General features: G+C 54.6%; 1 protein-coding gene across 1 annotated transcript; it reads right to left on the reverse strand.

The window, feature by feature from the left end:
• Positions 1-3643: 3643 nt before the first annotated feature.
• Positions 3644-11026, reverse strand: TOR3A (torsin family 3 member A). The gene is made up of 6 exons (XM_068199417.1): positions 10652-11026; positions 10179-10292; positions 9274-9539; positions 8582-8757; positions 6547-6671; positions 3644-6120 (listed from the first exon to the last, which is right to left on the reverse strand). The coding sequence occupies exons 1-6, from the start codon at positions 11019-11021 to the stop codon at positions 5870-5872; spliced, it is 1302 nt and encodes a 433-aa protein (XP_068055518.1). The 5' UTR covers positions 11022-11026; the 3' UTR covers positions 3644-5869.
• Positions 11027-13402: the final 2376 nt, after the last annotated feature.

Consider the following 13402-nt stretch of genomic DNA (forward strand, 5'->3'; position numbering starts at 1 on the left):
TGGGGCTCTTGCAGAACTTGCCAGTGTTGTTGGTGGGGTGGGTTGGTTCTTCTTTTTTTTTAAGTTCTAGATTGTTTTAAACTTGTTACCAGGTTGACTCCCCAGTTCAGTTCGATCGCCATGAAGACCCCATGGTAGGTAAGGCAGAGCCTCTGCCCCCCTGGCTGTTCTCCACATTCCTTTAGCAGTCATAGCACTGCAGGGCCAGCTGGAGAACCAAAAACTACAGCCCAGCCTGCCCACCATATGTCCTTACTGCTGCAGGATTCCCTGAACCTGTCCCTAACCCTTCACACTGCCAGATTCCTGGAATTTGTTCTGGTGTTTACCTGTCTCACAGGCTTCCAGCTTCTCTGCATCCCAAGGTGATAAAGTATGGCAGCACACAGGAAACACCAGAGGTATCTCCATTTATTTATTCCTGTATTTTAAAGGCTAGACCAGAATCCTATGCTGTGGTGTAGGGAACGTGCCCATAAGCTGTGCACTTCTGTGCCTGAGGTGTGGCAACAAAAAGCTGTGGCTCTGCCTTGAAGGGTTCCCACTGGGTCTCTAATGCCTTCTAACAACCCCAGAATGAGAGCAGCTGAGTGGTTGGCGTTGTCATCCTTGGTTCTTGTGCTGTTTGCAGACTGTTGTGGCCTCAAAAAGCTGGTCTGTGTCTATGCACAACTCCCCAAGGTGTAAATGTAGCAAGAGTTCAGTTGCTGGTTTGGGAGAGGAAAGGAAACAGGCCTGAAACCTGGCTCCAAGTACACCTTACCTGCATGCTGCTGCTCACTCACACTGCTGCTGATAGAGGATCTCACTTGCTTTGCACCTTAAGTCTTTTATTTTTTTGGCTGAAATGCTTTCTAAACTTGTATTTCAAGTGTGGCCGTGCTGCTTTTAGTCTGAGCATTTCGAGTGGAGCTGTGGCACAGGTGTGACTTTAGAAGATGGGCACTTTGTTTCTGTCTAGAAGCACATGTTGGTGCTTGGAAGCAGGCTGGGCATCTCAGCAAGTGTTCCTGTTTTTTCCATAGAGCATAGTGAGACAGGCCTGGAAAAATCTTTAGAAATGGGCTGAGAATCCTCATTTCATTACTGGTCTGACCTAAGCAAAGTTGTTTCAGGGTGTGTGGCAGCACATCAGAGGAGCAGCACGGGAGGTACGAGGGACCAATGAGCTTCTGTGGCCCAGTAAGTGAAGTGGTGAGGGGAAAAGAACCAAGCAACCCCTTGTGCTGGCAAGTCCTGATCCCCTGCAGCCCTCAGGGCTGTCCCAAGGCTCTTCCACGGGCAGAGCACCAGCCCCTTATCTCCTAGACTTTACTGAGGGCTTCTGTGGTTTACCTTATCTCTTTCGGTCATCTTCATGGAAGGTGTGCATCCAAACTGACTGCCTTTGGAAAAGTGGCTTGTGGCATTGCTTCACATGGCCTGTCCAACAATCAGAAGGATTTAGAAGGTGGGGGGTTCCCTTTTCTTCAGGGCAGAAGGGCAGGTCTTGCTTACCCTGGCAGACCATCACATGGTTCTGTGATTGTACTGCTGCTCAGCCTGGGACAAACAGGCTGGAACTGAAGGGGTTCCAGGGGAAAGGAATCTTAACCAGAACATTTTAAAGTTTAGCCCAATTCTGATGAGTATTTTGAAAGAAACTTTTTTTTTTTTTCCCTAAATGCCAGTCTTCCAGAAAAGCTGCAGCAAAAGTGGTAGAATAGCAATATGGAATTTCTAACTACTCGAACTCCCCTCTTGCAGCCCTTTCTGAAGAAAGCACCTGTGTCCCAGTGAACACTGTGGGCCATCCCCACTTCCTTTCAGGTGCCCCATTTTCTACTTGCCCCCGCAGCACAGATGGGCAGTGGGCCAGGGCAGCATCCAGCTGCTTTTCCAGAGTCACAGAATGGCTGAGGTTGGAGGGAACTTTGGAGGTCACCTGGTCCAAACACTCCTCCCAAGCAGGGCCACCAAGAGTCACCGGTGAGGACCATGTCCAGGCAGCTTTTGGGCATCTCCAAGCACAGAGTCTACAACCCCCGTGCCAAACACAGGAGCCCTTTTAGTGCCGACCCCTCCTGTGGTGCAAAATCAAAGGCCAGTGGAATTTGGGGATTTGCCTGTTGTCGCTCTCATGGAAAGTGTTTTCCCTGCCCTTACCTCTCATCTAACATCAGGTAGGCAGATTGTGGCAGAGGTAGTGCTGACTTGACAGGGTTTTTTTTCCCCCTAAAGTGGAGGCTGCAGAATTGCTGGGACTTCTGCTGCCCTGGAGTGTTTTATTCCCCAACAGCAATGTTCCCCTTCCCTCTGGCAGGATAGCAAAAGGAATCTGGGAAAGCTGGTTCTGCTTTAAATTACCATCCAGTTGTCCTTCCTTCCACTGCTGCTTCTAAAACTTTTACCATTCCCTCTCCCTTTAGCTAGGTCTGCCTTTCTCTTCAGCCTTAAAGGTCTCCACTGTGGCCAATTCTCTGTTTTCAGCCTGGCACCAGACGCGCAAAGGAACGTGTGGGTGCTGACACCCCATTATTTGTCCCAGTGGAGAGCACTTCATGCTCCATGGTTTGGGGCAGGGGACAAGGCAGAAGTCCTGTTATTTCTTCCCCTCAGCACTGTCAGACAGATGTGGGGGCACAGCTGGAGCTGGGCTCTCTCTCTCTTGCACTGCTGTGGGCCAGAATTTAACGCAGTTGTCTTTGCCACGGGACTGGTACTGCCAAGCACAAAGCACAGAGTGAGCTCAGGGGGACACTTTCTCTTCCTACCATTGTGGGAATTAGCTGACTCACAGGTGCAATTCTCTCTTCTTCCTGCACTGTACACCCTTCTTAATCCCAAAGTGGTGCACTTGATTTAGTCATGTTCTTCATTAGTGTGGGCAGGGGTGAAGCTGAGCTAGGAGTCTGGGTCTTGGGACTGCACCAGATTCAGCAGTGGGGAAGGGGAATTGAAGGGAGCAGCATTGCTGATGCAGAACAAGCAGGGAGGGAGAGAGAAAGGCTGTGCTTGTCCTCCTCAGGATTTTCTCCTGGCTGCCACCGGCCTTGTGTCTGCGAGACATGGCCGAACACGAGGGCTGCCATCTGTCAGGGTGTTTCTGCAGGAGTGGTGGGGCACAGGGAACCAAACCCCACAGTGGAGACAGCAGCCCCTCCCCACCAGGCAGAGGTGTGGGGTGGGTTACACTGCAGCCACAGAGCAGTCCCAGCCCTCGTGTCCTCCCACCTACCTGAGGCAGGCTTTTCCTCCAGGGCATCCACAGCACTGACAGGCACCGGTGACTCCACAGGATCGTGGTGACAAAGCCATCAGGCCGCTGCCTTCTCTGTGACACACTCGGCTCAGCCCTGCTGCTCACCAGGAGCTGGCAGGGAGACTTGTGGAAACCTCCCAGGGCACTGTCCAGCACGGTGGCTGCTGGGGTGCTGCTGCACATCCCCGGAGTGTGGAACAAAGCCCTCACCCGTTGTCTGGTAGCAGCTCACAGGAGGTTCTGGGACACTGACCTGTTTCTCACAGCTCCAGGCTAAGCAATGTCTGTACCAAAGGAGGTCGTTCTTCCCCAGGTGTCTGTTGTGCACGGGAGGTGGAGCCTGCTCGGCTCACAGGGCACTGTTTGTGTTGGTAGTGAACTCGCTGAGGGCAGGAATGGATCGAAATGAATCACGTTAATCACCAATCACTCTTAGCAGTGTTGTCAACTGTTTTTGTTTTTTAATTGTTATTGTAATATATTTTGGTTGTTTTTCTAATTTAATTCTCTCACTATCGTCTGACTGTGAACTGCGAACAGTGTTAAACTTGATGTAAATAAGGCCCTTGGAAGGGCCTCTTTGCCTGTCGTTCCACAAAGTTTTGCCAATTTGCATTTTGTTTTAAATAAAGGTTGCAATATTTTATTGGCAAAAACCACTTGAGTAGATGCTGTTTTTTTTTTTTTTTCTTTAATGAATATTTGAAGCTGTTCAGTCCTAACCAGAAGCTCTTTAATTTGGGTAGAAAAAAACTGTTAAAAAGAGAAACAATTTAATTCCACCAGGTTGCAAGAAAAGCAGTATCTTTATTTATGCAGTATCTATTTAGAACCAAACTGTTGCCCTGGCATGGTCAGGGAGCAGCTCTTGCTGTTGTGGGGCTGTCAGAGCTGACCCAAGTGTGACACACGTGCTCCAGCAGAGTGCAGCTCTTGCCTTGCCCTCCTCAGTGTCTCCACCACCTCCCTCAGCAGCCACAGCCAGAGCTGCTCCCGTGCCCACCTCAAACCAGTCCCGCACCGACCTCCTGCCACCCCGGCCTGGGGCAGCCTAGCCCAGCTGAACACTTCTTGACATTTAGAAAAAATCCCGGGTTATCCTGGCTTGCACACGACCTTTTGGCTAGTAACCTTCAGCACACAGCTTGCTGAACTTTCTGCCCAGGTGCCCAAACACACCCCCACTGGTGTCCTGTGAGGCAGCAGCCTCCCTGCCCCAGCTGGAGGCGTCGCCCCGATGGTTCCCAGGTTTCTGACACCTGAGATTAACCATAAACCAAGTCTCAGAAATGCCCGAAGGTCCATTCCACACAGCAGGGTTAAGCCACACCTGCACTGGCTGAGCAGTGGGAGAGCAGCTGGCTCATCTCTGCCCTGGACCGTGAAGCCTCCTGAGATAACGGAGCCAGCGTGCCTGGAGGGAAGCAGGGACTCAAAGTCTGCAGGGCTCCGACGTGTCTGTCTGGTCAATCTTCCCCAGAGGTCACACTGCTCAGCACTGGCACCGCAAAATCGGTCAGAGCTTAAAATAGATCAAAGGTCCCCTCGTGGGGGTGGCTGGGAAGCCCAGCCCTGTCCTTGGCAGGGGATGTTTCACTCCTCGCCAGCACAGCCCCGTTGGAAGGGAGTTTTGACCCAGAGGTCACAGAGTGATTCCCGTAACACTGATGAAACTTTTTGGAGCTGCTGCAACACACTTATCACCTGGTGAGTACCCAGACAGCAAACAGCCCCTTGTGATAATAATAATAATAATAAAAAAAAAATGCTGATACCAGCCAAAAAGCCTCAGTATGAAATGTACTGAAGAGAAAAAAGGAAAAAAACCCAAGCTTTTACTGCATCCATGAAAACTCACGTTCAGCTGCGGCCTGATGCTTCAGCCACCATCCTCCTCACCTGCCCTTTGCCCTTGGGCAGAGTTCTCTTCCCTTTTTGGTTTTGCAGTGAAGGAAACGGGCTCTTCACCAACCTGCTTAGTAAAATAATTGCAGCAGAAGTTCCCCTCATCCCGGCAGCTGCTTCCATACAACGGAAGAGGTGGACACTCCAAGGTGAGAGCAATGGATTTGGCATCTCCAGAGGAGACTATTCAGTCCTTTTCTCCCTGCACAGACTCCGATCCTGGCCCGTGGGTCCCTGAGCAGCAGACACCGTAGAAAGGCATGAGAGCAACAGAGGGGAAAAGCTCAACTCCAGCAAAGAGTTCTGGGTGATCTCGTAAAATGACAGAGAAAACTGGGGATGGGGACGTGGCTTCGGCCACACTGTCCCAAGAGGACCAGCCTGTCCAAGGCCTCCCTTCACCACACAGCAACAAACCAAGGACTTGGACATTCCCAGTCCCCACTCACATGGAACAGCATCTGTCAGCAGAACCACATCACCCCTCCAGCTAAAAGAAGGGACTTAGAACACCAGACAGGCTCCAGAAGCAGGCAAGCACAGGCTCTCCCCACATTCCAGGAGTAAGGGATGCACCTCCTTCGCTGCAACAGCTCTGGGAGTAACAGGGAGTTTAAGTCTCTGCTAAGTCCCTGGCTGGGTCATCCGCCTCTGACCCTGTGCCAAGAGAGCGGCTCCCAGAGTGCAGAACCACCTTCAGCACACGTCTGGTCCCCCTGGTGTTCAAGGAAGGAAATAATTAATGCGCTGGGGCACGGATTTGCAGCCCTGTGCAGAGAAAAGCTTCTCCTCTTTGGGGACAAACACCATCATCTGGGCCACCTGGTCGAGCGTTGCCTCGGTGTAGGGAAGCCCACGGGCCAGGAAGGCGTCCCGTGCGCAGAGCTTCACGTGGTGATACTCCAGAGGCAGGAACGGCACCACGAAATCAATCAGGTTCTCTCTGAGGAGCTGGCTGTGGGCATAACTGTTCTCTGGAGCAGAGCACAAGACAAGGCAAACTCAGAAGCTTCACCAGAGAGCACGATCCCTCTGTGAGGCCAGGCTTGGCTCCGAGGGGCTCATCCAGTGGGACCCACTTGTACAGAGCTGCTCAGCACTCTGAGCACAGAGCATCTCTAGGAGTCACACCAAGAGATGCCGGGGGCCCCAGAGAAGCCTCAGCAGTGCCCTGTGCGGCTGAGCTACCTCTTGCCCCAGGGCCACATGGGGCCTGAAGGCCTCTTGGCTCACAGGGACCAGGGGTGGGGCTCTTATTGTCAACAACCTCGGGCTGGGGTGGAGCGAGGGCTTGTTCCCCCAGGCACAGCCCTGTGTGGCACACGGTGCATGGGACACTGCAGAGGGGCAGCCTTGCAGGCAGCCTGCCCACAGCCCCCCCGAGCAAGCCCCGCTCTTACCTGCAGCCTCCTGCAGCTCCAGCCGCAGCCGCTGCTCCAGGAGCTCCAAGGAGATCTCCTCCCGTGCCCGGCCGGCTCGCCAGAAGTCCAGGGCCACCTCATTGATGGTGTTGCCACCAAGATTGCTGTGGACACAGGGAAGTCACTCAAGATTTCCCCCAGAGGTGAACTGCTGAGAGCTGCCAGCACCTTCCCTGCAGACAGGCCCCAGCAGTTCTGTTGGCAACAGAGGATTTGCTGTCTCGGATCAGCACAGGGACAACCAGCCTTCTTCCCAAAGAGCCCTTTCCATAGGCATCCATGCAGCTGTCTGCCATCCTGCCAGCTCAGACCCAGGGGCAGCAGAGTCCTCCATCTCCCTCAGTCCCCTGTCCTGGCTTGGGAAGCCATCAACCTCGCAGGTGACACTTGGCTCCACACCAAACGCTGAACAAACCACCACAAAGTCCAGGTTAAAGGGCAGAGCACATGGCAGGAATCCCACTGGAAGTAAAGGTCCAGGGCAGGGATTCAAATGGCAGCCCAGGACTTGGCAAAGCATCCTCTGCCCATGGGACAAAGCAGCAGCACAGCTCCCACCGAAGGGCTCTTCTGAACACCCATGGGGGCAGCTCTGTGGTGGGGTTTGCAACATTCTGGCAGCTGTTGAGGGTCCCAGGACAGCCCTACACCTTGGAAAGCAGGTCCAGGAAAAGGGTCCCCCCTCCCCAGGCACTGGAGAGGGGCTTGCCCCCAGCCCTGAATGCCCCAGTGAACTGGGAACCAGTGGATGCAGAGCTTGTGTGGGTGAGAGGCAGAGAGGCAGGGGGAGGCACAGATCTTCCATCCCATCCTCATGCCAGAGGCTCTGGACCCCAAATGGAAGGCAGGGAAAATTAAAAAGCCACCACTGTTTCCCACCATGCCTCCCCCCTTGTCAGGGAGAAAACGGCGTGTACTGATCCTGCTCCCAACCCAAAGAGCCCCTTTTGGCTGGACAGGCAGCCAGTCCTACCCCACCTGCAGGACCGTGCCAGTGTCACACACAGGTCAGTGTCACACACTGCCACCAGGAATGGTGGAACCCCTGCCATTACACACTGTTCGAGGCACCCTGCTCCCCTCTGCTTGCTGACACAGTGTCCATTCCTGACCTTCATGGCTTGCCAAGCGGGACACCAGCTGCCAGCACGTCCGCCCTGTGCTGGGCAACAGGGCAGGACCTGCCCCTTCCACCACGGCTCCTTCCACGCAGGAGGGACCAGGGTGTGGTGAGTTCCACAGGCACTGACTGGGCACACAGGTCCTCCACAGGCAGGGAAACCTCTCTGAGGGAACCACCAAGCTTGGAGGTTGGAACACTTGTCTGAATGGTGGCAGGTGGAGAAGGAATGCTCTGCTCACCTCCAACCACTAGGAACAGCTTATGCCAGAGCCAAGCTCAAGGTTGCAATTCCTAAACTGAAGTGGGACCAAGATGCTTTTGGGGCACTTTAGTCAGATGCCTGCCTCACATCCTGGTTTTGAGATGTCCCATTTCTCCCTCCAGCTGCATCCCACACAGAGACAGTGCTGGGGTGCACATGTGCCCAACTCCTGGGAGAGGAACCAACTAACCCAGGCTGTGCTGATGCCAGGATCAGCCTCACAGCACCTCAGTCTGCAGCCACAGCCAGGCACTGGGAACTCCCCAGCTCCTAACAGGGCCTGGGAAATTCCAACCAAGACCTTCAGCCCCAGCTCAGCTCCCTGGAGGGTGACATCTGCTCAGCTGGGCAGGGTGACACTTTGTTAACTTACTGTGCTTCCCTGCCTCCAAATCTAGACTCTGGTTCAGATGTCCCAACTCAGCTGGACCTCAGCTCCTCCTGCAGATGCCTTGTTCCCAGGGAGGATGCCCAGCATCCATAGGTAAAACTGAACACGGAGGCAACCACCACAAGGGAACAAAGCATGTGTGTCCTCCCCTGCCGCCTCAGCTCCTTGTATCACACACCTCTGGGGATAAACACCATTACTTGGCTCCTCCCCATCCCTTCAGGGGACCAGAAATCACCTGAGGAAGAGGAAGATGGCTCTCTGCTGATCCGCCTGGCCCTTGCTGCTGTGTTGAGCCATGAAGGGCTTGATGGCATCCAGGAGGCTGGAGTGCAGCTTCTCGGCCTCGTCGAAGATGAGCAGGGCCTGCCTGCAGCGCTGCAGGGTCTCGCCGATCTGCCTCTGCAGCTGGGCCTGCACAGCGGCAGCGAGGAGAGTCAGGAGCCCCGGGCTGCCCTGGGATCACCCAGCCAGGCACCACAGCCGCTCCATCTCCTCCCACCCAGCAGGACAGGGCAGAGAACAGGAAAAGCAAAGGCAGGAAGATGAGTGAGGTGAGATAGATTAGTCTAGTAAGTGAAGGAAAGAGGAAAGAAAGACATCGAGTGGTGCAAAGGCAGCCACCCGTCCTGCCACAAACAGACTGATGCCCAGCCAGTCTCTGAGCAATGGCTTCCTGCCCCTAAACCCCCCTCCCTGCAGCTTTTATTCCTGAGCATGGCAGTAAACGACATGGAACATCCCTTTGGCACTAGGACTCAGCTCTTTGGTGTGTCCCAAACTTCTTACACTGACCTCAGGGGCAGAGTGGGAGAGGGGTGGAGGCCTTGAGGCTGTGCAAGCGCTGCTCAGCAGTAACCAGCCAGTGCTGTGGGAAGGACATGAACTCCAGCCCAGCCCACTGGACCATCCCGTGTTGTTGGCTCTCACCTTGTAGGAGTCCACGTAGTTGTGATGTGGGAAGTGGAGGAGGGACACGAACACCCTGACACAGTCACTCCTCAGCCCGTCCCGGTACAGGTGACTGGCCATCATCCGAGCCACAAAGTTCTTCCCTGTGCCAGACCAGCCATGGAAGGACAGGACCAGAGCCTTGCGGGGCCGTGGGCTCTGCAGGAACCCCTGCACCGCCCGCACCACCACCTCCTTGGCCAGGTGCTGCCCGTGGAGCTGCCCACTGAAGTCTGCCTCCAGCCCTGCACAGAGAGAGCATGAGCTCAGCCTCCACCTGCCAGCACAGCTACTGCAGGTGGGAGTAAGAGGAGAAAACGCGGCAGGGCTGCCTGGCCAAGAGGACTGTGAAGTGGCATGAAAGCCACGGGCTGCCCGTGCCCTGCCTACATCAGCCTCTGGCCCCAAAAAGACACAAATCTTCCACCGACTCCTTTTTTTCCTTTAGGAAACGGCAGAGATGCTTGGCAGCTGCAGAGAGCACCAATGCCCAAAGGCCCTCCCAAGCTCCCAGCACAGGGTTTGCATACCAGGAGTCTCAGGGACAGCAAAACACAGACACCTACTCATGGCTTACACACAGGTAGGTGTGACCTCCCGACCTAGGGCAGGGTCCTGGGCCAGTTTGGGTCCCACTATATGTGCCTGGAAGCTATGGGATGCAGGCAGGGCTCATGGCAAGCTGGAGCAGATACACTGTGCAGTAAGGAACAAATTATCTTTGGCCTCAGAACTTCAGATGGGACACAGGGCTGAGCTCAGCCTCTGACCCTCCCACAGCTCAGCACCCTACACAGAAAAGCCCTTTACTAACATCACTTTCTAGAACACACTTTAACAGGAAAAAAGCCTCCAAACAAGCCACACAAGCAGCACAACCCTACCCGTGATGTTGTTGATTATCCTGCAGTCTCCTGTCTCACAGCACTTGCCGAAACTGCAGTACCAGGTGGAGAGGATCTCCAGGTAATCCTGGCCCACCAGAGGAAAGCCCCAGCCTGGAAAGGAGAGCAGAATGAGCAGAGAGGCGCCAGGAAAGGCCTTTTTACATTCTGGGCTCAGCCGAGCCCCATTACGGCAAGCCCCTGTCAGGTGCACGGACTCAGCCATGTCCGGGCGGGCAGCCCTGGCTGTGCGGCGGCACAATGAGCTCGGAACCGGCAGCAGCTGGTTCCAGAGCGCTCCAGTGCCCAGAAGGGCAGGAGCACTCCCCTCATCCCGGGGAATGCCAAGCAGGGAGGTGGCGGGGCAGGAGCCCTCGGGAAGGAAGGGCAGCGCCGCAGGAACCGGGGCCACAGCAGGGTGTCCGGACCGGCTGCTCCCTCCTGGGCACGGGAGATCAGCGCAAGGTGCTTACCTGGCATGGGACTGGCCTCTCGCTCTTCTTGCCGCTTCTCCTCCTCCTCGCAGCCCTCCTGCCACACCCTGCACGCCAGGTACTGCCAATACTGCTTGGAGAGAGCACCCACAGCTCCCAGATGCTTCTTCACGGCTTCGTACCTCACCCTGCCCCAGGGTCCCCGCTCCGGGACGGCTCCCTGCTCCTCTGCCCAGGGCGCCCGGGGCGGTGGCGTTGTCCCGGGGCTGCCCGAGCCGCCCAGGAGCAGCAGCAGCACCAGCACGGAGCAGCCGAGCCCGCGGGGGGCCGGGAGCCTGGCCTGGCCCATGGCAGCGATGCGGGCCGCGGGCACGGAGCGGGCCCCGGGCATGGAGCGGGCCCCGGGCATGGAGCGGGCCCCGGGCATGGAGCGGGCCCCGGGCATGGAGCGGGCCCGGCCCGGCTCCGCTGGGACCCGCGGCCCGGCCCGGCCCGGCCCGAGCTGACCTCACTTCCTGAGGCGTCGCTGGGGAGCAGCGCGGGCGGTGCCGGCCCGGCCCGACGCGGCTTCCCAGCCACGGGGACGCGACAGCAGCCGAGCCCGTGGCCGAGCAGAGGCTCCGGCCCCGCCCCGGGCGCGGCCAGCCCTGGCTGGGAGGGGAAGGAGCTGGGGACGGGCCGGGGAGGCTCCCGACTGCCCCGCAGGGCTGCGGCGCGTGGGGACGCGAATAATCTGGTTCTCAAAGTAGCCCAGGCTCGGCCGAGGCTTTGCAGCCACGGACGCAAGAGCAAACGGCAGCTGTTCCTCGGTGTCCCTTCAAAGGGAACACAAAAGTAAGAGGCGAAGAAATAAAAACAAGGGAGCAGCGGGGGAGCAGCACGGCTGTTCAAGCTGCGTTTGCTGCCTGCTCTCCTGATACCCTAATTGAGACCAAGGCCAAAATGCTTTGGAAATGGAAAGGATTTCAAGGTTATCCCACATGCTCAGAAAAATAAAAGTAAGAAGGACCATAAATAGAATTAATCCAGCCTGGTAGTTGCCTGGTGCGGGTGGGTGCAGCCCAGGCGCGGAGCAGAGTGCATCACCATCTACAGGTGCCTGCAAATATTGCACAGCAGCATTTCACATGCCGGGACTAACAAAACGGCCCCTTCAGCTGCAAAAACAGGCTGAAACCTGAACACCACCTGCAACAATTTAAACAGAACTAAAAAGCGTGCATTAAAGAAATAAATTAAAAATCAAACTTGCTGTATTCATAGCAAAATAAACTGCTGTCAGCCCTTCAGAAAACTAGTTGAGGCACCTCAAGCATTTATACAGATATATAAAAAATTGATAGGTGAAACATTCAAACTTTGCCCACCCAGGAAAACTGCTCTAGCTGAAAAGAGTTTATTAAAAGGGATAGATGCTGTAAAAAATAGATGGTTATGTGTTCCAAAGGAAAAAAAGAAAATTTTGAAGGATACAACTGACTGTCCAACACTGCACCAGCTCATGGTATAACTCCTGGGACGTCAGCCCTGCCCACGTGCAGCACATAGCAAAAGCCAGAAGGAAAAACAGTTCTTTAGGCACAGGATGCCCAGAGAAGCTGTGTCTGCCCCAGCCCTGGAAGTGTCCAAGGCCAGGCTGGATGGGCCTTGGAGCAACCTGGTCTCGTGGAAGATGTCCCTGCCCATGGCAGGGGCTTGGAACAGGATGATCTTTAAGATTCCTTCCAACCCCAGTCATTCTGGGATTCTCTGTAGGGGGACAGGAAGCACATGGGTTTTTTCCTTCCTTTGCTGAAACCCAAACTGCAGTTTGCTGATCTTGAGGTGAGGCTGGCAGCAGAGGCAGCTGCAGGGACCTGCACAGCCCTAGAGTTGACGGGAGGATGCTCAGCTTGTCACTCACAGCTGGTTATTCCCAGCAGTCGGTCCTGGCGAGCAGCAAGCACCTGATTAAGGCTCCACCACCTCGGCTCGGCTCGGCTCAGCTCAGGTGCCATCTGAAGAGAAAACAGCACCACAAGACATGGTGGTGGCTTATTCCACACCCCAATACAGCTCGGGAGAAGCAAACACTCAGAGGGAACCTCACAACCCAGAATTTCATTTATAGGCTCTCCAGGGAAATGCCATGCACCCAGCTTTTAGTTTTTTCCCCATTTCCATACAGCAATTTCTTCTGCACATCCATCTCTGCACTCTGACAGAAGGCAGGAGGAGAAAAGGCTCTCTCCAGAGCTCAGTATAACACAGTTATGGATTAGATCACTAAATAAAAGAAAGATCTAGAATAAAGGGTATGAGAGGAGTCCTTTCCCCCCCCCCTCTAAGTCCTATCTATCCCCAGTCTCTTAGAAATACTGAGATTCTACAAAGAACAAATCACCAGTCCCACACTTGGGATATATGAACTAAGGACTTATTTTCCTAATTTTTAGATTAAAAAAAAAATTGTAGGGAAAGATTTGAGGACTTCAGGGAAAGATTTGAGGACTTCAGGGAAAGTGCTTATTTTCAACCCCCTTCGGTTCTCCATTGGCTCGAAGTTGTTTGTGTTCATTCTTTTGTAAAAGTACATTCATTACATAATCAGAAACACTAAAATCTCCCAGTTATACAAATTCTCACTCTGTTACTATGGCAAACCACTCCAAAAATACAGAGCAGCAGCACAACAAAGTGCTTGGAACAACAGCTCTCAACTGCCAGTTTCTGCCTGTCAGACCTCAAAAGCATCTGTAGCTGTTGAACTGTTCATACACAAGCAAGAATCCCATCCTGCTCCCTGAGCAA

The sequence above is a fragment of the Anomalospiza imberbis genome, chromosome 9 (assembly GCF_031753505.1).
Source record: "Anomalospiza imberbis isolate Cuckoo-Finch-1a 21T00152 chromosome 9, ASM3175350v1, whole genome shotgun sequence".
In the NCBI taxonomy this organism is placed as follows: domain Eukaryota; kingdom Metazoa; phylum Chordata; class Aves; order Passeriformes; family Viduidae; genus Anomalospiza; species Anomalospiza imberbis.